The sequence below is a fragment of the Synchiropus splendidus genome, chromosome 1 (assembly GCF_027744825.2).
Source record: "Synchiropus splendidus isolate RoL2022-P1 chromosome 1, RoL_Sspl_1.0, whole genome shotgun sequence".
Taxonomy (NCBI): Eukaryota; Metazoa; Chordata; class Actinopteri; order Syngnathiformes; family Callionymidae; genus Synchiropus; species Synchiropus splendidus.
In genome coordinates, this window is record NC_071334.1 from 6,034,301 (window position 1) to 6,058,652 (window position 24,352).

The 24,352-nt window shown below is 47.2% G+C and overlaps 4 protein-coding genes and 1 non-coding gene across 7 annotated transcripts; 2 read left to right on the plus strand and 3 right to left on the minus strand.

Moving 5' to 3' along the window:
* Window positions 1-595: 595 nt before the first annotated feature.
* trnae-cuc (transfer RNA glutamic acid (anticodon CUC)) lies at window positions 596-667 on the minus strand. Its single transcript has one exon. It is a non-coding gene; the product is annotated as a tRNA-Glu (tRNA).
* Window positions 668-910: 243 nt separating this feature from the next.
* On the plus strand, window positions 911-4,913 carry pop4 (POP4 homolog, ribonuclease P/MRP subunit). The gene is made up of 7 exons (XM_053848822.1): window positions 911-985; window positions 1,846-1,901; window positions 3,154-3,377; window positions 3,456-3,533; window positions 3,742-3,803; window positions 4,313-4,414; window positions 4,619-4,913. The coding sequence occupies exons 1-7, from the start codon at window positions 979-981 to the stop codon at window positions 4,753-4,755; spliced, it is 666 nt and encodes a 221-aa protein (XP_053704797.1). The 5' UTR covers window positions 911-978; the 3' UTR covers window positions 4,756-4,913.
* Window positions 4,914-5,738: 825 nt separating this feature from the next.
* On the minus strand, window positions 5,739-8,848 carry rwdd3 (RWD domain containing 3). Of its 3 annotated transcripts, none has more exons than XM_053861681.1 (5): window positions 8,598-8,848; window positions 7,104-7,336; window positions 6,527-6,760; window positions 6,242-6,360; window positions 5,739-6,037 (listed from the first exon to the last, which is right to left on the minus strand). In XM_053861681.1, the coding sequence occupies exons 1-5, from the start codon at window positions 8,710-8,712 to the stop codon at window positions 5,923-5,925; spliced, it is 816 nt and encodes a 271-aa protein (XP_053717656.1). In that variant the 5' UTR covers window positions 8,713-8,848; the 3' UTR covers window positions 5,739-5,922. The 3 variants fall into 3 exon arrangements, with proteins under 3 accessions (XP_053717656.1, XP_053717674.1, XP_053717666.1); XM_053861699.1 differs by having other exon boundaries at window positions 5,740-6,037; window positions 8,276-8,695; XM_053861691.1 differs by having other exon boundaries at window positions 5,741-6,037; window positions 7,635-8,688.
* Window positions 8,316-22,479, plus strand: plekho2 (pleckstrin homology domain containing, family O member 2). The gene is made up of 7 exons (XM_053861653.1): window positions 8,316-8,613; window positions 16,787-16,936; window positions 17,011-17,133; window positions 17,438-17,542; window positions 17,617-17,715; window positions 18,432-18,686; window positions 19,055-22,479. Exons 1-7 carry the CDS (start codon window positions 8,605-8,607, stop codon window positions 20,024-20,026), a joined length of 1,713 nt encoding a protein of 570 aa, XP_053717628.1. The 5' UTR covers window positions 8,316-8,604; the 3' UTR covers window positions 20,027-22,479.
* On the minus strand, window positions 21,729-24,147 carry znf414 (zinc finger protein 414). Its single transcript, XM_053861727.1, has 4 exons — window positions 23,893-24,147; window positions 23,654-23,770; window positions 23,472-23,577; window positions 21,729-23,025 (listed from the first exon to the last, which is right to left on the minus strand). The coding sequence occupies exons 1-4, from the start codon at window positions 23,936-23,938 to the stop codon at window positions 22,584-22,586; spliced, it is 711 nt and encodes a 236-aa protein (XP_053717702.1). The 5' UTR covers window positions 23,939-24,147; the 3' UTR covers window positions 21,729-22,583.
* Between the last annotated feature and the right edge of the window lie 205 nt (window positions 24,148-24,352).

Sequence of the window (24,352 nt, forward strand, 5' to 3'; positions counted from 1 at the left end):
GCCGTATGGACAGGATATTCTAAAAATAAATAAATATTAAGGGCTAATCCTTATTCTGAAATACACTTCTATGGAAGCATCTCGTGTCAGGGGTCACTGAGCTGGAAAGGGAGGACATGTTGAGACTAGTAGCGGTGTTTAGTCACATCTGAGGGCCCGACACAGGTGGGACTCGGAACAACAAGAGTAAAGTTGTTAACAGAGAGATGGAGCACGTTGTTGACGGACAGAATTTAAGTAACCTGAGCGCTGGTGCGTTTGGATTTGGCTGATATTATTATTATTATTTAAATAATACTCATTGCTTTCTTTTTATTGCAAGAATGGAACTGAACGTTTGCTTACAAGTGCTAAACCCCTGCTGTTGACTATTGTCAGACGAGGCAGTGACCGTGATGTTCAGTCATTGTGTTTAATATTATTTTCATTTTTTTTCAGTTTAGTAATTGTACAGTTTGTACAGTTGCACCTGTTTGAATTGACACCTTTCGTGAACTAATCTCATGAGGTTATTGTGAACTAACAAACAAACGCTTTCAAAAGTGCATAAACTCACTCCAATGATAAGTTTTTTAATATAGTTTAAAAAGCCAAGTTCCCTGACCGGGAATCGAACCCGGGCCGCGGCGGTGAGAGCGCCGAATCCTAACCACTAGACCACCAGGGAGCGATAGCGCTCTACGAGTGTGTATCTATTGAGTACATGACGATGGTCCATTTCTATTTTTCTTCTTTTGGTCTTATAATACGTATTTCCTGAAAGTCCCATCCATATGCGTCCAAAACTTTTCCAATTATACAGACAGACAAACTACCGCCGTCGAGAACACGCTCGTAGACGCAGGTCCGGCTAAATATACTGCAGTATAAACGATGGCCAAAGGGGGGCAGTCGCGCGGCACTACACCAACCGAACGCTGTCGAAGAAGAGAAGTGGGGCCAGTGAACGAACACACGCCAAGACAAGTCATCGTCTTTATGGAAGGTGAGTTCACAAATACCGCATAATATTTTCATTTTCTCCAGCTTCGGCTAACGCTGGTTGATGCTTATACAATAGGACTCTTGTTTTATTCGCTCCAATAGCCAAGCAACGGAGTGCATTGGCTATTGGAGCTTAAAATGCGTTTGTCCTCATTTTTTTTTAACTTTCTTTTATGAGTATTATAATCTCCAATGATGTGGTTATTTAGGATTAATCACGACACTAAAAATAACCAGTCCACCAGCTGCAAACGCCTTATCAATACGACGCGCTCGTGACAACTGTTCCAGGGAGCTTTGGTCAAAACATACTGTTCTTGCTCCCGAGTGATTCGATGCTGGAGACCAGCGACGCTGTTTAAAGCTTCACTCTGTTCACAGGGTTGAAACTGCTGAGCTCTTCTCTGCTTGAAATGAATCATTGGTGCAATGGAATATGTCAAGTGCAACGCTTTCACCCTGAAAAACGCCACTCGATGAAAATACCTTTTCTATAAGGCCACCGATGGTTACTGCGTTGCGATACGGTGACATTTGTGACATATAAGCTTCCATATCAATCTCACCCAGACTAAATGAGTGTTTACAGACCATGGTAAATGACACAACTCAGATCTCATTTGATCACCATAATTCACCAAAAGTCTATTGTGAGAGGAGGACAGGAGTGACCGTCTCTACACATGCATTTTACCCTGAAGCTGAGAGTAGAGGTCCAGTATGGAAAGGTACACGTTTATCCCCCACAAGAAGCAGAGCTGACCAGCAACACAGACCGGGCCGAGTGGACTGGGATGAGAAGGGAGCTGTTTCGTTTGGAGAAGTACAAACGCATGTTTTCCCCCCCCACTTGTTTCTCAGATCGAGTCGTTCAAGCCAAGATTCCTCCAGACCTGGAGAAGCTTCTGGGTGTTGAGGTGAGTGGACGTGTGCCTGAAAATCACAAGATCTCAAAGCAGAATTGTAGTTTGTGGACTTTCTGACACTCACTCTTACGCTCACTCATACGCTCACTCATACGCTCACTCATACGCTCACTCATACGCTCACTCATACGCTCACTCATACGCTCACTCATACGCTCACTCATACGCTCACTCATGCGCTCACTCATGCGCTCACTCTTGCGCTCACTCTTGCGCTCACTCATGCGCTCACTCTTGCGCTCACTCATGCGCTCACTCATGCGCTCACTCATACGCTCACTCATGCGCTCACTCATGCGCTCACTCATGCGCTCACTCTTGCGCTCACTCTTGCGCTCACTCTTGCGCTCACTCTTGCGCTCACTCTTGCGCTCACTCTTGCGCTCACTCATGCGCTCACTCATGCGCTCACTCATGCGCTCACTCATGCGCTCACTCTTGCGCTCACTCTTGCGCTCACTCTTGCGCTCACTCTTGCGCTCACTCTTGCGCTCACTCTTGCGCTCACTCTTACGCTCACTCATACGCTCACTCTTACACACTCGTACACACTCATACTCACTCATACTCACTCACTCACTCACTCACTCACTCACTCACAATTTGGTGTATCTGATTTTGCAGTAGTGAATTAGGAGTTGCATATTGATGAAGTGACAAAGCAGAGTGACAGACTTGAAACCCTCCACATTTCCTCGGTCGCTGACACTGATGTATGATGGGAGAGAAAGGTGACGACAGGAAGTGCGCGGTCAACTCTTTGTCAACTCTGTGCCATGGACGTCCAAAAAGCTTTTTATAAAACCAGTCCTTGATCGGCAGCAGCCACAGCAGCAGCGGCAGACGACCAGGAAGAGTCTGAAGCAAGAGGTTTCAGATGTTTCCTAGATGAACGAACACTGTTATCTGGTGTTATCAGCATCGCAGCTAGTCTGCTTATCTGCCATATGTTGCCTCCACAGAGAGAGGGAAGTCTAATTGTATGTCGCATGTAAATAGTTATTTTTAATTGTGTAGGACAATTTTTTCCCTTATTTGTTAGATGTATTTCTCGGTATTTCAGTGTACTTATACGTGTTGTGCACGTGTTTTCTGTCATTACAAATGCTGCTACAAATGGCAGATATAGAGATCATATTGACTTCTAAGGCTAGGAAAAAAAAACATTTTTCATAAAATCAATGTGTCAAACTGTCCTTTTAACACCTGAACACCTTTTGTCTGTTTTCGTCCTGACCTCCAGTCTCAGAGCCGGTCCAAGGCTCAGGCCTTCACTCAGGCCTTCCTGAAGAGCAGCCTCCAGGAGAACTCCCGCGTGGACCCGAGCACCCTGCTGAAGCACAAGGCCGTCACTCTGGAGTACAACCGGCCCAAGAGGGAGAAGAGGAAGAACAGGAAGTCAAAGGGGCTGACTGCCCGGCAGAAGAGAGAGATGAAGATCTTTCAGATCAAGGAGGAGCATCAGAGGTGGGAGCTGCAGAGAGGGTCTTGTTGAAGTCCCCTCAGTGAGATGGTCAAGGTCACATCATTGTGTTTTCATCCTAGATATGAGCTGTTCCTGCCGCTGCATGACCTCTGGAGGCAGTACATCATTGACCTGTGTGGAGGACTCAAGCCCACCAGGTGAGCACACGGTCTACCACAGTCCTCCGCTGCACGATGCAGCAAATACAGCGATGCAGGAACCAGGGTTCAAATAACCAATCAAATAAGTTTGAAATGTGGAAGGTGTGTTCCGCCAGCTCAACTTCAGTTACTGGTTCAGGCAGCTGCGAGAGTGTGAACGTGTGACGCTCACCTCTGTCTTCATCACTTCCTCCTCTGTCCCCAGTAATCCACAGCTGGTGCAGCAGAAGCTGGTGAAGGCTGATTTCCATGGTGCCATCATCACAGGTAGATGCTTGTCTCACAGTCAATAAAAGGCATCTCCAGATACAAGCGTGCCGCTTCAGTCGTAGCCGCCGTGACATGGTAGATCAGCCTGCGACCCAAGTTATTGCCGCTCAGAACAGTAGACGAGTCGCCCCATGAGGGTGAGGGGTGGAGAGAGAGAGTCCAGGCTGAGAGAAGTCGACGTCAGTGAGCAGCCGCTCGTGGTTTCCTGAGAGAAACGGCACCGCAGATCTGTTTGCTCCAATGATAAGCAAATAGTGGTGATGTTGAGATGAAGTATCATGAAACAGTACTGCAGGGATGATGAAACAGTGTCCTCATTTTCAGTGGCCACTAGATGGCGCTCTTGGTTTAGAAATGATGAGAGGTTTCACTGAATGAGATGTTCAAGTCCAAACATTTTACAGCAGACAGCGCCGCCTGGTGGCCTCTGGAAATCAGGACACCACAACCCATTAGTATCAAGTACCATAGTCAGTATCATGAAGATATTTTTTCCCTTCTCACAGTGATCCGGTCTAAATGTGCTTCGTATGTGGGAACGACTGGAATTCTCCTACAGGAATTCAAACACGTCTTCAAACTCATCACCAAAGAGGACAAACTGAAAGGTACGGTCACATGCCGCTGGGATGCGGCCGACGACAATACTGCTTGAGTGACGTTTGTATCCTGAGTGGCAGGGATTTTCCGTCTTGGTCACGTTCAGCTGCCAGTTTGGGCTGCTGTGTGGCTGGCAGTGGGTTGTGCGTGGTCCAGTTGGAGCTATGTTTGCTGAGCGAGCGTCATGTGATGTTGCTTCTGCTGCCCGACAGTCATCCCCAAGAGGAACAGCGTGTTTGCTGTGGAGGTCAACGGCTTCGTCTCTCACATCTACGGCAGCAGGTTTGAACAGCGCTCCAGTGAACGTTCAGCCAAGAAGTTCAAGACAAAGGGAATCATCGACCTGTGAGGCCTTCAGCATGTGTGGCCCTCGTGTCACATGTCATGTACAGATCATTTGTAAAAATACTCCTTTTTCATATTTTAAATAAAGTTGTTTCATTTTGCTTTAGTCAGAGTTGCAGCTTTGTGCTTCTGCGTTCGCTCTTGTGTAATAAATTATATTTGAAAGCCTTTACATCCAGTGCATTTGGTCCTTTTGTTTCTGCTCTTCCATGGACAGAGTCTGGGTGTCAGTCCTTGACAGCAAGATCACAGTGATGATGTCATCCTCATCCACCCCTCACTGACCACCATGGCCTCCTGAGTCTTCACCCACTCATCGGTCTATCAAAGGAGTCAGAACGGCACTTCATCCACACAGCCTTCTCCAACCCTGCGCCACACTGGGTTTACTGGTGATGGGTGGATGAGGTTTCGTGAAACAGTGTCCTGATATTCGGAGGCCACCAGGTGGCGCTGTCTGCTGTAAAAGGTTTGGACTTGAACAACTCATTCAATGAAACCTCACATCATTTCTAAACCAAGTGCGTGACCGAGTGGCCTCTGAGAATATGGACACCGTTTCATCCACCCTGCACTACTGTTTCACGATACCCCATCTGCTTGTCACTAGTATTTTCTGTATTGCGTACAGAAAACAAGACATCTAATCTAAAGCACCTGAAACAGTATTGTAGGGTTTATGAAACTAGTTTTCAGAGGCCACTAGATGGCGCGCTTAAAAATGATGTGAAGTTTCATTGAATGAGTTGTTCAGTCCGAACGCTATACAGCAGACAGCGCCATCTGGTGGCTTCTGGAAATCCTGGCACCCAATCTCCCGTTGGTGGTTACATTGTTGGCAGAGGTTATGCGCATGGCAAAATGTAATGGAGGTGGACAGTGATTTTTAAGCAGCAGGAAGCTGCAACAAACGTGATCTGACAAGTCTAGAAGTGTTTTATTTACAGATCTTAACATTTTAAATCAAAATCAATGCTTAATATTGTTAAAAGCAAAAGCAGAATCAGACCAGACTATTCTTGTTTAAGTTGTTTACTAAAATGGCACAGAAATGGGCATATTGTAAACACAAAAATTCCATGTATACATGTAAAAATATATTAATTCTGTCACTCAAACGCACTGCTTCTGTGACATGAAGGAGTCATGTGACATATGACGATGTCCAGGCTCAGTCACAGAGGACGTCCTCAATCTGTTGGTACACTTGATCCAGCTGCAGTTCCTGGAAGATCTGCGACGCCTGCGCTTTACTTTGGTAGCGTCTCTCCTCAAAGCTGGAGGGACTGAGGAAGAGAGAGGTGACAGGAGGCGGAGTGAAACTTACAGTGGCTGATATTTTACAGGCGACACAGGAACCGCCCATCAGTCAGGCACGTGTTTCTCTGCACACAAACCCTGAATAAAACCTATTATTCCAGTCCTAAGAGTGAGTCTATCCATACCGTTTTAGGAGACTTACAAGTCTAGTTTTCATAAACTATAATGACCTTGACCCATGCGTCCAGCTGCACCGTCTCTCGATCAGGACCGTCATCATTCTCTCTTTACACTTCTTGCCAGCTGAATCCACGTCCACCTTGGAGGTCTTCAGGAGGTGCTGGAACTCCTGGGGACAAACATAGTCAGTGCCACCAGATGCCGAGCACCATGAGGGAGAATAGTTGAATCTTTGTTGAAAACAAAATCGGAGGAATAAATGAGGGAGAAATACAGGACATAGCAAACAAGAGGACAGACAGACGCTGTGCGACAGACACATGAATGTGACTCACCTTCACCGAGGTCCTGGAGCCCAGCAACAGCAGCAGAATTCTGGGGCCCTGCAGGAGCCGCACGGTCAGCTGCAGCTGCTGCGTCCAGCGCTCCAGCAGCCTCACGTAACGCTTCAGTGAGCGGATGTGGTCCAACATCAGGACTGCGGCCCACCTCTGCTCCTCTTCAGCACTCCGGGACGGCCCGACTTCTCCCTCCTCGTTCCTTCTGAGGACCTCACTGAGGTCTACACACTGACCCCACAAACAAGTATGAAGGTTAACATCCACGCTGTCCAACCAGGCTGAGACAAGAGGGCGTCAGATGCAGAAAGAAGCTGTCAAGGCTCCAAAAGTATTGAATATCGGTTGGAAAACTGAGCTCATTGCACTGAATATCACACTCACACTTCATTACACTTCTGTGTCTCTGATGGAGAAAATATTTCCGGGTAGAAGGATGAGGGCCACACATTAAACAAGAAATAAATAACATTACACCTGGTTCACCTGGCACGCAAATGACAGCAGTGTTGCGAGTGTTTGGCGGCCACGGCAGGTTGTGCGCAAACAGTGTGTGAGGGAAATGTGAACTCACTTGCAGGTACTGCACCAGCTGGTGGACCATGGGCTCCGGTACCAGCACCCGGGCCTGCTCCACCAGCTTTTGTCTGATGGCCAGACATTGACCTCTGGATAGAGAAGGGGAAGACACTGAAATCCTGGGGGGTTCAGTGGGGTAGAGAGGGTGCAAATGGAAGGATGTGGTCAGGATGGGCCCGGTCTCTCCTCCCACTGCGCTCTGGATCTGGACCATCAGCCCTTCCTGGGCTGCAGACACACACAAAAATGATACGTTTTAAGTTTGTTTCAGTCTGAAAAGACAGAGTAACTTTCAGACGCCACTAGTTCTGTGGTTTTCATGGTTTTCATACCAAGAATCCCGCAGTGGGTCAATTCATTGGAACTAAATGTTTTACTCCTCTGACAGTTTTGTTTACAATGTCGCTGTAAGTGCGCTTGTCAGCCCAAACAAATACTGACAAACTCCTCTAGCATGCATTTCATGACACGTTCTCGCAGATGTCCTAGTTTTGGAGAGTATTACATGGGGAGAGCGAGAGCTCACCGGGCAGCGGAAGCAGCTGGAACTCTCCTGCCCCACAGTAGATGGCCGACAACACCGCCGCCTCCTCCTCAGCAGCTTCCGCCATCACTCCAGTTTTCATTACAGTCCACCTTCATAGCGATTTATTCCTCAAATGTAACTTTAAAACTGGTCGTATGAAATGACACGATCACCACTGAGGAAAATAAACATCTTCACCTGTCCGTCACTTTCATTGGATCCGTGTAGCAACGTGAGAACAAACTATAGTTCCGCGTGTGAAATATCCGCTGTCCTTGATAATTCGGTTGAAAATCTGCTTTAAATGTATTTATGATCTTGTTGAGTGACAAGTGTCCTCAGTAATAGGGAAATTGTTACACTTTTTTTCTGGTATATATATATTGCGTCCCGCATTTGAAAGTGAATAATATGTTCAACACACTTTCAGTTTGAATATAACTTGTTTTAAAAAAAATGTTTTTTTGTGAAGATCCTCTCATCCATTGCGACTGTATTCATCCATCCATAAACCACAGACGGCCCGTTTGAGAATTCAGCCATCCATTGTTATCATTCCACACCAGTTAACAAACACACCCAACCCGCCCATCTACACTGTGTCCATCTATGTGTTCGTCCACCGATTCAAGACTCCAAACCTTCCCACTCTTCCAAGTGTGGCGATGCCCAGTCACTGCCGCCTCACAGGCTCCGCATCTCGGTCCGTGTCCGGATCAGGCTCCTCCTCGACTCTATTCAAGAGCTGCACCGGAAACCAAACTTTTATCATCGAACTTTTCTCTCTCTCTCTCTCGCTCGCTCGCTCGCACTCCGAGGCAAAAGAGGAAATAAATCGTCAGCCCAGCCTGGTTCCGTATTGAAGAGCAGCGTTGGAAATGTTGACAGCATCGACGCTCGACGCAGAAGCGGCGCGTTTGTGGCCGAGATAAAGATCAGCGTCGACGGACTCACATAACGGACCTGCATCATGGAAGATGTGAGTATCTGCTCGCAGCCGCTGGCTCTTCCGGCTTGTTGACGGACAACTGTTGAACAACCACCGACCTCTTTCACACGCACATCTCAAGTCCACCATCCGTTTTTCTCATATGCCATCGGTGACCGGAGCACCTGCCCGCCGGTCACTGCGCTTTATTGCAGGGGGAAAAACACACACTTTAGACCGCGTGAACAAGAACAGGTCGCACACTTTCATTTCGCGACGCACACGACTTTGATTTATAAGAAGGAGCGCAAGACCTTTTAAGGAACCCGTTAAGGGAAGTTTAGGGGACAGTTGTACGACACGCCCAACTCCGTCCTGATGCAATAAAGACGTGTTTTCATGCGCGTTCGTCATCACATGATAAATATAACATCAAATATAGTCACTGTCAGATATGTTGCACTGCACAAGAGGCACGGATGGATTTGACTCCCTCATACAGTGATTCTAAATCTGCATCGCTTTCTGATTTAAGTTTGAATATGCTCCTAATCGTTGTTATTTTTTAAACTACTCCAGGGATGTTGGAGCAATAATTACAACATACTGCTGTTTGCGTTGCATTTTTCTGGATTCGCAGTGACAATTGAATCATTTGAAAGGTGGAAATAAAAGTGAATTAAGTAAAGGGATCCAGTTTTTTTAATTTTCTTTTTAGATGTTATCATTTTGCCTCCATTTACCTTCCTATCGTACACTAGAGGACAGAAATCGGAGTGTGAAGTAAGGCGGGTTGCAAAAGTTTTCCTCCGTCCTCGGCCCGACTGTCTCACTGTCTCTTTGTTTAATCTCAGAAATGAGGAAGGTCCTCACATGGTCATTAGTCTCCCTGGTCAGTGCCCTGGCCTGCAGCAGGCTGAGGGGTCTCTCTGACCCTTTTTCATGGAAGAGGAAACAGACACTCACATTATGTCCGAGCGGCTCACAACAATGCCGCCTCTCTGTTTCCCCTCATGCTGCCCAGGACTCGGCAGCAGCAGACACATATGTGTCTGTCTGTCCACTTGTGCTGACCGCATCATTATGTGGTGAGACCGAAGCTCTCGGAAGGGTCGTCCGTGGCCCTTCAAGTGCCCGGCTGGGGCGTGACTGTCGCGTCCATCTGCTCCACAAACACTCGGCTTACATGACAATACATGTACAGGGCTGGTGTTGGTGCTTAGAGTGTTGAAGTCGGTGCACAGTGAATAGTCTGTGGCATGTTGCCATCATAGCATCACACAAGGACGCAGTTGTAGTGTTCATGGTAATGGGGATCAATGTTTCCTGAAGCACTAGAATGCGTCAATTTAAGCAACACAAAAGCGTTTTCTCACATGAAGCACGAGCATCTCAAGCGATTTCACCTGGTCTCTCAGGTTACAAACAAGCCGTTTTGTCTTTGTATACTGTGCAGTACCGATTAAAAAGCATCACATGCATCGCAGTACTGTTGCCAGCACTTTTGCGAGACGTATACTGTATTTGTGTGCCGTGAGGAGGTGAGAAATTTGAACGGCAGAATGTGTTGTGGGTGAGAAACTTGTGACATTAGCAGTGCAGAACATAAAGGCGTTCAAAGGATGTAACAGCTCAGTAGCGCCTCACAGGTTATTACAGTGTAACGGCACATTTGTCAATGAAAAATTCAGTGTTTCTCTATTAAATACTGACTGAGCAGCTACTTGGCTGCACCTCTCTTTCTCAACCACCAGAGGGCACCGTGCTCTGAATCTGACTGATGACGGCAAAGACGTGCCGGGTCAAAATATAGCCTGTGAATTCTGCTGTCGCTGGAGTCAGCTCTCATGTCTGATAGTGAAATAGAGTACGTTTATTCAACTAATCGATAAGACCAGGGGTTCTGAACCTTTTTGATCTCGTGGCCCACCCTTCCCCGAACAAATGGACCCGAGGCCCGTTCAATACAACTGATTCATGACTCTTGATTTCATTTGTGATCTACTTATCTACAAATCTACTTACACGTAAACAAACCGAAACCTTGTGAAATGACATGAAACCATGTGATCATCGCAGAGATATTTGTCATGGAAAAGTCCAAACAGCAGCAGAACCAGGTGCAAGTCATGTTCATCAAATTAAATAAAGAAAAAAAGGAAAAATACACTTGATGCAAACTGTTGATACAATTGGAAAAAATCAATAAATTCAGAATAAAATAAATATGATGTGATAAAACCATGTCTAAATATCATAAAATAAAGTAAAGTGTAAATGAAAGTAAGTAAATAAAGTACATCATTTTCAAAACTGCTTCAACAGGTGCTTTCATGGACAGTGTTTACTGTTGGGGGCGGCATCTCTTTCTTTATCATTTTTTTCTTTTCAAGAACTTCTCCATAGTTGGTAACTATCACAGATCTGCAGCTGTCAAGTCAATGTAGTGACACACCACTGCCACCATATGTGGCTAATGTATTAAAACTGAGCGTCTCACAGCCCAAAGCTGTAAAACAAAAAACTTTTTTTTGCGGCCCTCTAGGAGGCGCTGGCGGCCTTTCCATGGGCCCTGGCCCTATGGTTAAGAAACACTGGATTAGACTACGTGTTTGTTGGTGTGTTTGGTAACATCCGCTGAAGAATGTTTTTGTAGCATTAGCCGCCAGGCTAACCGGTTCCGACAGGTCGACACTTCTGATAAGTTTTTCCCTCATAGGGTGGCGGGGTTGGTGTTCTATAGTGATGGGTGGATGAGGCTTCATGAAACAGTATCGCAGGGTGGATGAAACAGCGTCCTCATGTTCAGAGGCCACTAGATGGCGCTGTTGGATTAGAAATGATGTGAGGTTTCATTGAATGAGTTGTCCAAACATTTTATTTATCTGGTGGCCTCTGAGAATCATCACACTGTTTCATGAAGCCTCATCTAGCATCACTAGTGTTGGACACCTGGATCAGAGAAGCACTTCCCCATCTCAAGTGGTTCATTGGCAGATGAGTCTAGCTCAGGATGGAGGCCTGGAGAGTGCCCCTGGGGTTTTAGGTCACAGGAACAAATTACAGCTTGTTTTTCTGCTGGTGATCTTCTGCTCGTGTTGTTTGTTCACCAGCTTGGACTCGAGCTTCTGCCTGTAGGTGTTGTTGGCCCCTCTTCAGTTTGCTTTGGACGTCTCTGACTGTGCCTTTGTTCCCTTCTCAATGAAGGAGGTCCAGCTCTGAACACATTTGCAGAAGTTTCTGGTGGTTCTGAGAAGAGAAGCCTGGTTGGATCACTGTTGCGTGGAGGTCAGGAGACAACAGCAACAGCGTGTCAGTAGTGAGCTGGTGTTGCAGTCAGGACAGGCGGAGCAGTGGAGCAGAGCATACCAAGACAAGACTTGGCTGCAGTGGAAGGTATGAGGATTTCAAAACATCCTCATCCACGACTCCGGCTCCTGCCTTCTGGTCCGAGGTGGCTGGTCTCTTCCAAGTCAGAACCACGCAAACTACCCTCACCATACTTCAGCGGCCAGCTCATCACTTCTATGAATCTCGTGTCTTCCACGATGACGGATGAAATGCTGAGCTGCACCGTCAGTGACCTCTCTCTCTCCCTTCCTTCCTCCTCCCTCCTGCCTGTCTTCCTCTCTGGGGTCCATCTACCTGGGCTGGGATTCCCCCCAACCTGGGTCAGTCAAAGTTCAAAAACAAAACCCAGAATTCCATGTACACTCTTCATTTATTGTGTGCTCAGACTAAACTATTTTTTTTAAAGAGCTGCAGCCGTATTTCCCCCTCGTGGGTTAATAAACATGAGGAGAACCTTGGCAAAGGGACGGCGTGTGTAAAGTGTCTGCAAAATAAAAGGCGTTTCATGTTGTAATAGATTTCTCAGTTACACTCTTGGCGCCTCATTGCTCACTCAATAAAACAGCCAAGCGTTAGCAATAGCAGAGCGGATAGAGGGAGCATATGCTCCACATCTGCATCAACCTTTCCTCAGTATCTTTCCATGAAACATGTGGTGACATCATGAGGATGAAAGAACACGCGCAGATTGAGTCCATCCACTCCTTCTTTTAGGAAACAGGGTGCGGCCGTGGGTGTCTGGAACTCCCCCATCGCTTATTGCTTCATACAGTATTTGGACGTCTGTTTGCTGTTTTAGCTGGACACTTACTGCGTAGCACGACCAAAATATTTTGAGAATTGAAGTTAAAATACGACTGTAACAGGCCTGTCTTGGTGCACAAGTCTGCTCACTGGTCCGGCACATGACGGCTGGGAGAACTGGACCAGTGTCGTAGTCCAGCTTTAAAGATGCTTGCCAGCACTGTAGCCAGACTGCGTTACCTAGATCGGTGCTTTTCAACCGCTGTGCCGTGAGGACGGTCAGGTGTGTTGAGGGAAATGATCTTGTTGTCTGGAGATAGAGTTCTACCATCTACCAACGTGAGGAGATCACATAGATTCCGTCACATTCTTTCTATACACCGTAGATCTATGCTGATGCGCTGCTCTTCCCACACGCTTGCTGCGAAGAAGCCGCTCAAATGCACAACTTCCAGTTGTTTTTAAACCTGATGTGCCTCTAACTTGACCACACACTTTCACCACAGAATAATTGAGTGATCTTTGTCGGACCTGCGTCGCCCAAAACTGTCTGCACCGAAGAGCTAACAGAGCTAATGCCGAACGTGACGCCACACTTCAAAACTTTATTGACACTCGCAGACTGTCAAAAGTTTGCTCCGTGGTTTAAAAGTTGGCTAAAAACTAAATGTAGAACCAAATAAATGTGATCCTAAATGTGAAGAGTCGTTGTTATGAAGAAAGCTGAGCCGAAGAATGTTAAATATTTGTATGGAAATCCCCAAGCTACAGTAAAAACACGTAAAGGAGATAAAATGAAATCAAAACAGACAATTAGTACAAATAAATCTTGATATATTTCTGCCATATTGTCCGCCCCCTTTCTGTAGACATTTTTAAATAAATACATTTTCTGCAATTTGTTCCGGCAAATAGCCAAGTGTCAGTAGCAACAATTTTTCACAAATTGAAAGGGATTTTCTAAAGGACTAAGCACCATAGCGCTTTGGCTGAAAATCCGTTGGTGGTGAGTTTTGGGGAACGAAGTGAGCTGTGGCTTAAAAGAGTTTTAAAAACACTGACCTAGATAATCTGGTTAATTTTACCATGAACTAAACCAGATTATACTTTGAATTTCATTTTCCAATATCTACTATTGTCTTCATAGAATAGTGCTTCAAGTACCAGTTCAACACCAAAAAATAAGAGAGACATACATATTATATTTTTACGGACATCATTTTAAACATTACAAGGAAAACCATCCAAAAAATAGTGTTGATTCATTTCATTCTGAAGCAACAAGGGTGAAAACCAATCCAAATTTGAGGTTGCTGTTGCTGTTACATATTGCTAACCATCAAATGCTAAATAACAGCAGACCATTGAGCGTGAGCAATGAACGTGAACTGGACAATGCAATGAAACGATTTTGTAGTTGGTTGGGAGGTGGATTCAGGAGGAAGCTGCTTCTGCTGGTGTTGAAAAACCATGACCACATCCGATATGAATGTGGTCACTGAGGATGCATGTGTGAATACTTCATGCTGTCGTGCTACCAGAAAACGCAGTGGCCACGTGCAAAGTCGTCCTACTGTCTTAAGTTCAACTCAAGAGAAGGATTTGTCGCTGCAGCCTGGTGGCGGATCAGTCACTGCTGAACCCTCCAGAGAAGATTCCTCACTCACAACAGTCTGAGTTCACTTGTGTGAGTGTCAAACTCAAGGCCACATCCGATCTGATATGACATTCAAGCACCGCAAACCCGATCAAGTCACCCAGTACTCAGTACTACAATAACAAGACGATCGACACAGGATGCCAAAGATGAACAAACTTTGGAGGTCGACTTGTGTCACGTTTATTTTCCTTTCACAGTCAACTTTATGGTGTTTCCGTGGCGGCTGCCTCGCCCTCCCTAGTCCAGGGGGATTTCACCCAAGAGCTCGGACTGACGCCTCTGGCTCTTCATCCACTTCAACTTCCTCTTATAGTTGAAAAAAGGTGGATAAATTTGGTGGACTGATCTGCTCAAGCTCTGTGTGAGTTGCAGCAGCAGGGTCGGCGTGAAAACCAGCCCATTCCAGATGCTCCTTGACCTAGAACTTAAGCAGAAGCAGATGTGTGTCAGACCCTCCGCCCTTCTCATGTTCAGGCTCTTCACCGTCGCCTTGTTCAAGGTCAAAGCCTGTGGCTGAAGCCTGTGTTTCCTCAGCAAAATCCACTTCCTGCGTCAGCTGATCGCTCAGAGGGCTGTCGGTCAGTCTTCAGTCTCAGCGGCATCGCAGCGGCGTGTGTCACTCTGGACGACACGGTCCACACCTGCACTCGCGCAGTTAGTCACTGTGTTTTGGGGAATGTTTGGGCTTCAGCTCTGCTGACGCTGCGGGTGAGTTCGGTGCAGCTGTGAGACTGGATCGACTCCTCTGCGTAATCCTGTTGCCATCTCATGCTAACGTTAGCTAGCGCTGTCCAGCCATTTTGAAACCGAACGGTGACAAGTTCACGCACACTTCTGAAGCGACACGAGTTGCACGGTTTGATTTCTGGGCTGAACAACACCACGCCTGTGGACAAATGCAGTTGGAGGCCTTTAGTTTCCTGATTCTTTAAATTCAAAGCATCAATCTCCAAGGTGAATCAAACATTCTTGCTTCTCTTTGCAGTCAAATATTGGCTCCAGCAGCAGCGTCTACTCGCTCTGCAAACGTTGAATTCAGAGGGAACAATTGCGAAGACCAACTTCTGCTTTAAATTGAGGAAACATCTCCGGCCACTTCCCACTGTTATTGAACATTGAAATTGCACTTATTTGTATGCAAGTTTTGTCTTCTAAAAATATATATACCTGTTCTGATCCTGATTTTATGGATCAGATTTCCAAACTTGGATGAAGGGAGGGGGGTTGATCTTCTGGAAGCCCTGACCACGGCTCTCCTCGAAGCCCTTGACCATTGGTTTCAGCTTTAAACACAGCCCAAGTGGGTCGACCAAAGCTTACGTCTGCCAGATAGTCACATCTCGCACCTCTCTAACAGGAAGTATGCTTTTAAATAGAATGCTCATTTCCCCTCTGGAGGTCAATGTGTCATACAGGCAAATAAGACCATTTCAAAGAAACCCCTTTGTCTTGTTATTGGAAAATCCGCTTGTGGACCCAACAGGCCTCTAGCTAGGAGGGTGTTTCCACCCGGTAATTTGGCTAAATATGATCGAAATTCGACAATTCTCGACTCTTTTGTTGATGTAGCTTGGCCGTCGTGAGAGCGGAAAAGTTCCTAAAGTTTTGAACTTATCCACAATTTCCTCCTTTTAGAAAGCGCTATTTTGTAGCGCTTGTCGCATAAGATCGAAATAGCTTGACTGGGATCAAATTTCATGTCTATTTATTTTGTATGAGCAAAAGCAAACAAAAGTTTGCTCCTCTTCAGGGATGTTTCTCACTACACAATGTTCTAGGGTTTCCACTACTCTGAATGGACTTGAAATTCTTATACAAATATTTTCAAGACATGAAAAGAGCTTTAGTTTAAATAATATAAATAATAATAATAAATAATAAAAACTTGAATATAGCCACCATCGTGATTTATTGTGACATTGACAAAGTGATGTAAAATAAACAATATTTTCAGATTAGATTTTTTTTAATCGAATCGAATATATATATATATTCAAACACTATATATATATATATATATATATATATATATATATATATATATATATAGTGTTTGAATGAATGAATGTTTAAAGGTGTGAACATTTAGAAAACCATCACAGATCCACAGAAAGAAGCTGAACAGAACTGTAGACATTTAGCTTGTAGTATTATTTCAAATGAATCAGGGTCAGCTGAGTAAAACAGCTGCATCTGAAAGTGGCAACCATGATGTGACTCAGGCGTATTGTTTGTTTTTAAATTATTTTTGTACAAATAGATGTTTCCAGCTTGTTTTTTACAAAGCACATAGTTAAGTCAGTCATTGGCATGGTGTGTCTGGAGGGGAATGGATTGGAGGTGGGGTTAGGGCCTCAAAATCCTGGCTAAAAATCAAGTATTTCACCGACTGATACTGGGCTGCGGCCCCGTGGTTAGAGGTCTTAAGTTGGTCTCTTGAACACCATTTGTTTCCACTGGTATTTTCAGGAAGTGAAAGCTGAGCTGGTCCAAGGTCAGGAGCTGAAGCTGCAGGGGAAGGCTGGCTGGATAAAGAAGGCTGTGGGGCGACTCCTGCCCAGCTACAAGGAGCGCTACGTTCATCTGGAGAAGACAGAGATCGCCGTGTATGAGAATGAGGTGACGACAAATAAAGAAACACGGTTGCACGTCCGGTTCAGTCAAGCTCAAGCCTCTTGTTTGTTTTCCTGCAGGACTTGAAGAACTGTCTGGAGCGACTGGACCTGGAGAACTATGACATGTGTCAGGAACTGAAGAGTCCTTTCAAGAAGAAGCACAGACTGGTCCTCATCCATTCTGCCAAGGCGGGAAACAAGGTCAGCGCCGACCTGGCTCCACCTTCTATGTTGTACTTGCTTGGTGCTCTGGACAGCTTTGCTACCCATGAGCCTCAGTGTGAGGAGGGGCAGCACCTTCCCCCTATTCCTTCCACGCATCGCTGGTTCTTGGTTTTGGCGACCGACATGAGAGTTTTTTCCAAGTTTTGGGGAGCCTGAGGTTGATGGACCAAGTCGCCTGGCAGTTGGGTTCTTCCTCCTCACAGAGGAAAGGATGGGCCTTAGTCCGTCCCCAGACGGTGGGGTCACATTGGTCACTCATGGCCACGCTGCTGTCCTGCAGGTGCCAGATATGAAGTTCCAGACTCAAAGTGCGGAGGAGAAGGAAGCCTGGATCAAGGCTCTGGCCGATGGCATCAATCGCGCAAAGAACAAGGTCTTCGACGAGGTAATTCTGAAAATCTCTTCCCAAGCTCATCGTGTCTGCAGAAGTGGGCGACTGAGTGTGAGACCTTCTCGCAGATCAAAGTGGACGAGAGCTGCAACCTGGATCATGTCACTCGTTCGAGACCCAAAGGGAACCGTGGGCGGCGGCCTCCCACCAGGATTCACATGAAAGAGGTTCCTATAACAAGTCTTCTTCTTCTTTGGGCTTCTCCCTTCAGTGGTGGCCACAGCGGATCATCTTCCTCCATCTCCCCCTGTCCTCTGCTTCCTCTTCTCTCAAACCTACAAACCTCATGTCCTCCTTCACCACCTCCATCACTCTCCTCTTTGGCCTTCCTCTCCACCTTCTGCCTGGTAGTTCCAACCTCAACATCTTCATCTACCTATGTACTGGCTCTCTCTCTCCTCTGTACATGTCCAAACCATCTCCATCTAGCCTCTCTGACTTGGTCTCCTAAACACCTGAGCACATGTGCTGTCCCTCTGATCCTATCATCATCCTGCTCACTCCCAGAGAGAAGCTCAGCATCTTCATCTCTGCTACCTCCAGCTCTGCCTCCTGTCTTTTCCTCAGTGCCACTGTTTCCAAACCATCCAACATTGCTGGCCTCACCACACTTTTGGACACTTTCCCTTTCATCCTTGCCGACAGCCTTTTGTCACACATCACACCTGACACTTTTCTCCAATGATTCCATCCTGCCTGCACCCGCTTCTTTACCTCTTTCTCACACTCTCCATACCCATCACTACTGAACAGCATAATCCCAGCCCAATAGACTGTTGCTGCACTGGTTTGTCGCTGAGCTACACATCAGTATCACATAGTGACATCTGAAACAAAAATCCGTTCTGTGGTTGATGTGTCTGGTGTGATCTGGGTCTCAAAGGTGGCAGACCTGTCCTCTGACGGGATCCTGCGTCTGGATCTGGACCTGGAGAATGCTGTCCTTTCCCCTGGGAACCAACTGAGCGCTGTTGCTGAAGCTGAGGAAGATGGCAGTAGAGGGGAAGCAGCTGGAGAACCAGGCGAGACTCAGGAAGCCGAGCCCGTCGTCAAGAAGAAGGTGGTGATGCCACCGATGCCCCCCAGCAAAGGAACCAAACCCATTCTGATACCAGCTGGTGACGAGGACTCGGAGCAGGTACAGAGATGAAATGAATGTGTGAATGAAATGGTGCTGAGTTGTGATGCGCAGTTGAGGTTTCATGAAACAGTGTCCTGATTTTCAGAGGCCACCAGATGGCGCTGCTTGCTGTAAAATGTTTGGACTTGAACAACTCAATGAAACCTCACATCATTTCTAAACCAAGAGCGCCATCTAGCGGCCTCTGAAAATCAGGACCCTGTTTCATCAACCCTGCGATACAGTTTCATGAAGCCTCATCCACCCATCACTAGCCCTGAGTAAACAGCTGATTCAAAACTCAACATTGAAATAACATCCACGCACCAGTCCTGGAGCAGATGTTTTCCCTTGATCTTGACTGATAGTCTCCTCTTGTCTTGAAGCTCCATGAGCCTTCACCTCCTGCTCCAGATGCTGATGTTTCCATGAAGGGGGAAGGCGCCGCGGAGACGTCTCCTGAAGCAGTGAAAAAGCCGCCTCCCACTCCCCCGGCTAAACCCGCCAGCAGGTCCACGAGTGATGAAGTGGAGTCCTCAGCGGCCTCCCACCCTCCCGCTCCTCCACCCACCAACATGAAACCTTCATGCACAGAAGACATGGAGGAAGAAGGAGAAACTCCAGCTGTTCTCAGCGCAGAAGAAGACGCTCTCTCTGACATCAGTTCCCACATGTCTGCCTTCACTCCGGAGGAACATCCTTCAGGTGTCACTGGTGAGGGAGAACTTCCTTCTCCGCCGGATTCAGATGATCTCTTTCCAGAAGCTCATCTCCCAGTTCCCTCTGTGCTGGTCACCACATGCGAGCCCAGCCTGAGCCCGCTGCTCTGCCATCGGCCCGGAGAGAAGAAGAAGTCTGAGGAGAAGTCAGTGGACAGCGGCCAGCACTCGGACTCGGACAGCGAGTTCTCTCTGGACGGGGACATGCTGGCAGCATCCACCTCTGCTTTGAGAGGAAGCAGCGCAGGCTTGGATGCTCTGGACATCAGCGAGGACCTCAGCAGGAGCCTGGCGGAGGCGCGCCTCACATCCACTGATTCAAGCCTCCCAGCTCTGGCACCTTCAGCCAAGACGCGCTCGGCCTCCAGCGGAGACCTGCTCTCCAGCTTCACCAGCCACACCGAGGAGAGCAGAACTAGCAGAGGGGCGGACCAAGACCAAGTCATGGAGCTGGAGACGGTGCTGTTTGCCGAGATGGAGAAGACCAGCGAGCTGCTGCGGGTGTCTCGGCGCGTGGGCGAGGGAGAAGTGGCGCCTGAAGACATTCTGGCCAAGGCCATGGAGAAGCTGAGGAAGGCCGACCACGTCCTCAGGGAGGTGAAGAAGCTGACTCTGGTGAAGAACAGGAACAGCTGGTGAACCTCCAGTCAAGTTCACCTCCCGCCGTCGGGATATTTGTCACGGAGCTGAGCATCGTTCGTAGCGCTGAACTCTTTGTTAGTGTAGCTTTGTTTATATACTAACCTCCTTCTGAAACGCAACCTCATCCACCTGAGATGTTCCTTCTCAGACTGGTGAGAGAGACTACTGAACCTTAGACACCAGAACCTCACTGTAGAACTATCTTGATCTTCTGATCTTCTGAGCAATGTCTGGTTTTCACCAGACATTGTCCACCTCACTCATGGAAGTTCTTCTCCCCTGGAGTCCCACCAATTGCAGGTGGTGGTCCAGACAGAGAAACGAAACGAAACGGCAGAGTCACACCTCCATAAATAGCTCCCTAAACATTTGATATTTGCCTTTGAAACCTTGACCTTTGACTGTTCAGCAGGTGCAGACGCTTCAATAGTGTTGACCTCCAAAATAATAGAACCAACCGTCATCCTGGGGTTCACACTCCTGATGTTGTTTGTCGGCTTGGAGCTTTTGAAGTGCGACAACAGAACCAGTGCAGGCGTACACTCTATTGGGGGATTTGTTCAGGAAGTGAAGGCAAGATGTAATGTCTGAGTCAAACCTGAGGCCCACAGCAGCTTGTGTAGTCGATTTTAAGTGTAGCAAAAACTAGGTGCATGTTGATGTCATGACCTCAGAGATTTCTAGAAAACGGTGTCACTAATGTTGATATTATACCTGGAAACTTGTGATAAAGTCGGATAGAAGGAGAAAGAGAGTCTCCAGTGTCATGAAGGAGGAGAGTTTATATTATAAAACTCTCCACAGAGATGCTGTTGGCTGAAACTAGCCTCCAGTTGTCAAAACGGTACGATGTTTAGACCCCAGTTTCCTGTTTTTTTTTGGCGACTCCTGTCGACTGGACCCGTAGTTCAGCCTGGGTTTGGGACTGTAGCACTGCTCAGACTCAGTTTGTTTTGGCCCCCAGCTGCGTGAATGGTCTGGGAGTTGTGGTTTCTGTCGGTCACATTGCTGCCTCTTCACCACGGCACATAGGAGCAGACGCATCTGTTGCCACAGACAGACGTTTCTGAGGCCAGAGCTGAAGTGGTGTGTGAAAAGGAAGAGTGAAAATGGAACCAGATAAGTGGTTAATAATGCAGTCAGCGTGTGTCAATGAGAAAGGCCAGCGTGGAGGAAGGTTAGTGGGAAGTGCAGAGGTATTTTCGCTCACTGTAGGTTCTGTTTTTTCGCCGACAACCTTCTTCTTTTGGAGGTCACAACAGGTGTGCGACCAACCGACCCACCTTCATGTGCCCACGAGAACCAGGAAGTGGAAGTTTCTTGCTGTCATTCTTCTATTTCTAGTCATTTTTCTCTGCCTCCGCATTCATTTGCATGAAACGCGGGGGAAAATAATTCATAATGTGCAATTGTTTGTTGTTGTCGAGCGTCGTTGTGCTTAAAGTTGTCCTGTGTGTACTGTATGCGTAGCGTTGCGAAGGCGACTGTACTAACAGATGGGTATTGAGCAATGAATATTAAAGGATTTATACGGAGTAGAAGCTGTAGTGCAGGAGACTGTTGGTTGAGGAGGCTGTAGAAGTGTTGAGCAATAAAAGGGATGTCAGGTTTCTGCTACTTTCTTTCAATGTCTTTTTCTTAGTAAATGAAATAAAAAGTAACACATTTTATTGGCATTTGTAGCTGGAAGTCAAGCAGCTTTGAGGAGGCTTGAAACTGCGGTCCACAACATTCAGGACACGGGGTTCCCCTAGTGGCGTGATACCAAAAACAAACTCCGAGTAACGGAACCTGGATGTAAATGTCTATGGCTCGATATGTCGCGTCATTCGTTTTTCTTTTTGTTTTCCTCGTTTTAATGGCTGCTGGTAATTCTTCGGCTTGAAAAGGTCAAAATAAATCCTAGTCAGGCAGCAAACTAGTTAGAGATTTTGAAAATAAATTTGGGAAGTTAAACTGAAACAAAAATGACTGTACTATTAATGAAGTTAGCATTCAATGAGCCAGGAAGAAACACACATTTTCTCACCCCAGGTGACTTGTTTTCACCACCAGATGCGGACCAGTTGAATCATACACTGATTCTATGACAGACTGAAGTAGCTGAATATAAAAAATAAAATGAAATGAAACCATCAGGTGGTAAAGGAGCCCCACTGTTGCACTATAGTAAACAAGTTCCAGCCCTTCAGGGCGAAAAGTGATGCAAAAGTTCTTCATTTTTAAACTGTGGTCTACAACGATAAACGTTTTGAGGAAGGCCGACGACGTCAGGAAACTGTTGTTGCACTCTGGGAGTCCAGTTGAAGAGACTTGAAAATGACAAGTGCAGAGCCAGTGTGGTTTTATTCCTCCACATGTTTACCCTTCTAGTTTCACCCAGAACAGCATTGAATATAAATAAAAACAGAGCACGTCATGAAAAAGCAGTTCCATGATTCATCCTGGGAGTAGATGGTGGATTTCAACACGAGTCTCTACATGAAGTTTGTGATGATTTCTGCTGACCTGTGAGTGTGACTGAAGGACGCACACATAGAAAAACACGTCACTATCAGCTTTGGTTCTGCGTCCTCATGTGGGCGGAGGAGCTGGGGGGCAAGGAGAGGGCGCTCTCTGGAGCCTGGGTCAGCAGTGGAGGCCCAACTGGATCATCGACTTCAGGCAGAGGCGGAGGAGAAGGAGGAAGAAGAGAAGACAAGGTGTGAGGACGCTGACTCGCAGGGTCGGGAGTCAGCTCTGCGCTAAACTGCTGGGCCATGTCTGTGGTCGGGGGCAGAGCCACGAGAGGCTCCGGCTGAGGTCCGACGGCGCCCGTCACGGGGCTCACAACGGGAGGCGCCGCCTCCGTCGTCGGGGCGGACGAGCTGCTGGCGCTCTGCTGGGCGGCCGCTGCCTCTGCTGCCTTGGCCTTGGAGCGGGACACTTTGGAGCAGGTGTGCAGGTGAGTCAGCAGACCCCTGTAGGAGCGCAGCTTGGTCCGACAGCTCTCGCACCTGGAACAGAGGATTCACGACTGGTGTGAGTCTGGTTTCTCTGAAGCACTGCTGTCACGACCAGTTGGTTTCAAATAGGGATGATCGACCGATATCAGCGTGATCGGCTTAATGCTGGTCACTACCTGTCAGCGACCGATCACGTGCGCCGTCTCACATCACATTAAATGTTTTACAGTTCAGTCCTTCCGACAGAATAGTTGTAGAATAGTCATTTTCCCCTCGTTGAAAACGTGTCTGAATAAATACAATTTTATGGTTCTTTTTTTTCACCTCATGTACACACAAAGTCTCATCGTTTTGGTTAGAAATTCATGGTCGACCCATGGGATCGGTCTCGGTGATCGGCAGCAAACCTCCTGACCCAAGGGACCGGCACTGCAGAACCACTGCGACTGTCACGCAGAAGGACGCGGCAGCAGATGTCAGCACTGGTGTGAACTCACAGGAAGTAGATGTTGGGTTTGTGATGGTGCCGCGTGTGCAACATCAGGCTCTGCATGTCCGGGAAGGAACAGGAGCAGCCGACCGTGGAGCACTGGAGGACTTTCCCTGAGCACAGCACACGCGCCGTTAGAGAGGCTTCACGATGCAGTAGCTACCGCCTCGCTTTCACGCTGGCGCTCACCTGGGACAGACTGGGCTGGGATCTGGTGGTCCTTGATGTGGACCTCCAGAGCCGCCTGGTCGTTGTAGACCCTCCTGCAGCCATAGATCGGACAGCAAAGCCGCAGATTCCCTGGAACTGAGAGACCGTTCAGAGCACTGACGCCAACAACAACAGCACGCAGATAGCGTTAGCCAAAGTGTTAGCATGCGTCTTCATACACGTCTTTCACATCATCGTAAAATGGATCATAGACAAACCGGGTGCCGCCTCTTGTGTCCGGATGACGGGACCTTCCGATGACATAATTGTGGATCAACTCCGACGCGACAGTGACAGACACACGACAACCACCGCGATGCGAAACACGCCGACCCGGAAATAGAGGAAACTCTTCTTCAAAGCAGGATCTGCTTGGAGAGAATCTGTCGCCATCTAGCGTCCAGCGCCAGGTTTCTGTTGAGTCCAACTGGGCCGCTCAGTCACTGTTTTCAAGAGATACAGATGGGGGGGAATTACTAAATTACTAATACTAAAGAACGCATTGCAAATGAACTGTGAGAAAGAGTGTTTGGTTGAACCATCTCAACTGTTAACTTTGAAAGCAGTTCGGTATTGATCACGTGTTACAAGACCATAAGTCCAAATGTCACCAGTTAAATACACTGAACTTTACACCTACCATTTATACCCCCTTCAGCATTAGACCAGAGAAGGGAC

Coding starts and splice junctions, on each gene's coding strand:
- pop4 (XM_053848822.1), top strand. Junction 1,902..3,153: donor AGAAGCTTCTGGGTGTTGAG/GTGAGTGGACGT, acceptor CCTGACCTCCAG/TCTCAGAGCCGGTCCAAGGC. Junction 3,378..3,455: donor ATCAAGGAGGAGCATCAGAG/GTGGGAGCTGCA, acceptor TTTTCATCCTAG/ATATGAGCTGTTCCTGCCGC.
- plekho2 (XM_053861653.1), top strand. Junction 16,937..17,010: donor TCGCCGTGTATGAGAATGAG/GTGACGACAAAT, acceptor GTTTTCCTGCAG/GACTTGAAGAACTGTCTGGA. Junction 17,134..17,437: donor CTGCCAAGGCGGGAAACAAG/GTCAGCGCCGAC, acceptor GCTGTCCTGCAG/GTGCCAGATATGAAGTTCCA.
- rwdd3 (XM_053861681.1), bottom strand. CDS start 8,712: ATGGTGGACTTGAGATGTGCGTGTGAAAGAGGTCGGTGGTTGTTCAAC. Junction 7,337..8,597: donor TCACATCTTCCATGATGCAG/GTCCGTTATGTG, acceptor GTGTGTCTGCAG/CCCAGGAAGGGCTGATGGTC. Junction 6,361..6,526: donor GCTCCAGGACCTCGGTGAAG/GTGAGTCACATT, acceptor GTTTGTCCCCAG/GAGTTCCAGCACCTCCTGAA.
- znf414 (XM_053861727.1), bottom strand. CDS start 23,938: ATGTCATCGGAAGGTCCCGTCATCCGGACACAAGAGGCGGCACCCG. Junction 23,578..23,653: donor CCCAGCCCAGTCTGTCCCAG/GTGAGCGCCAGC, acceptor TGCTGTGCTCAG/GGAAAGTCCTCCAGTGCTCC. Junction 23,026..23,471: donor AAACCCAACATCTACTTCCT/GTGAGTTCACAC, acceptor CCTCTGTTCCAG/GTGCGAGAGCTGTCGGACCA.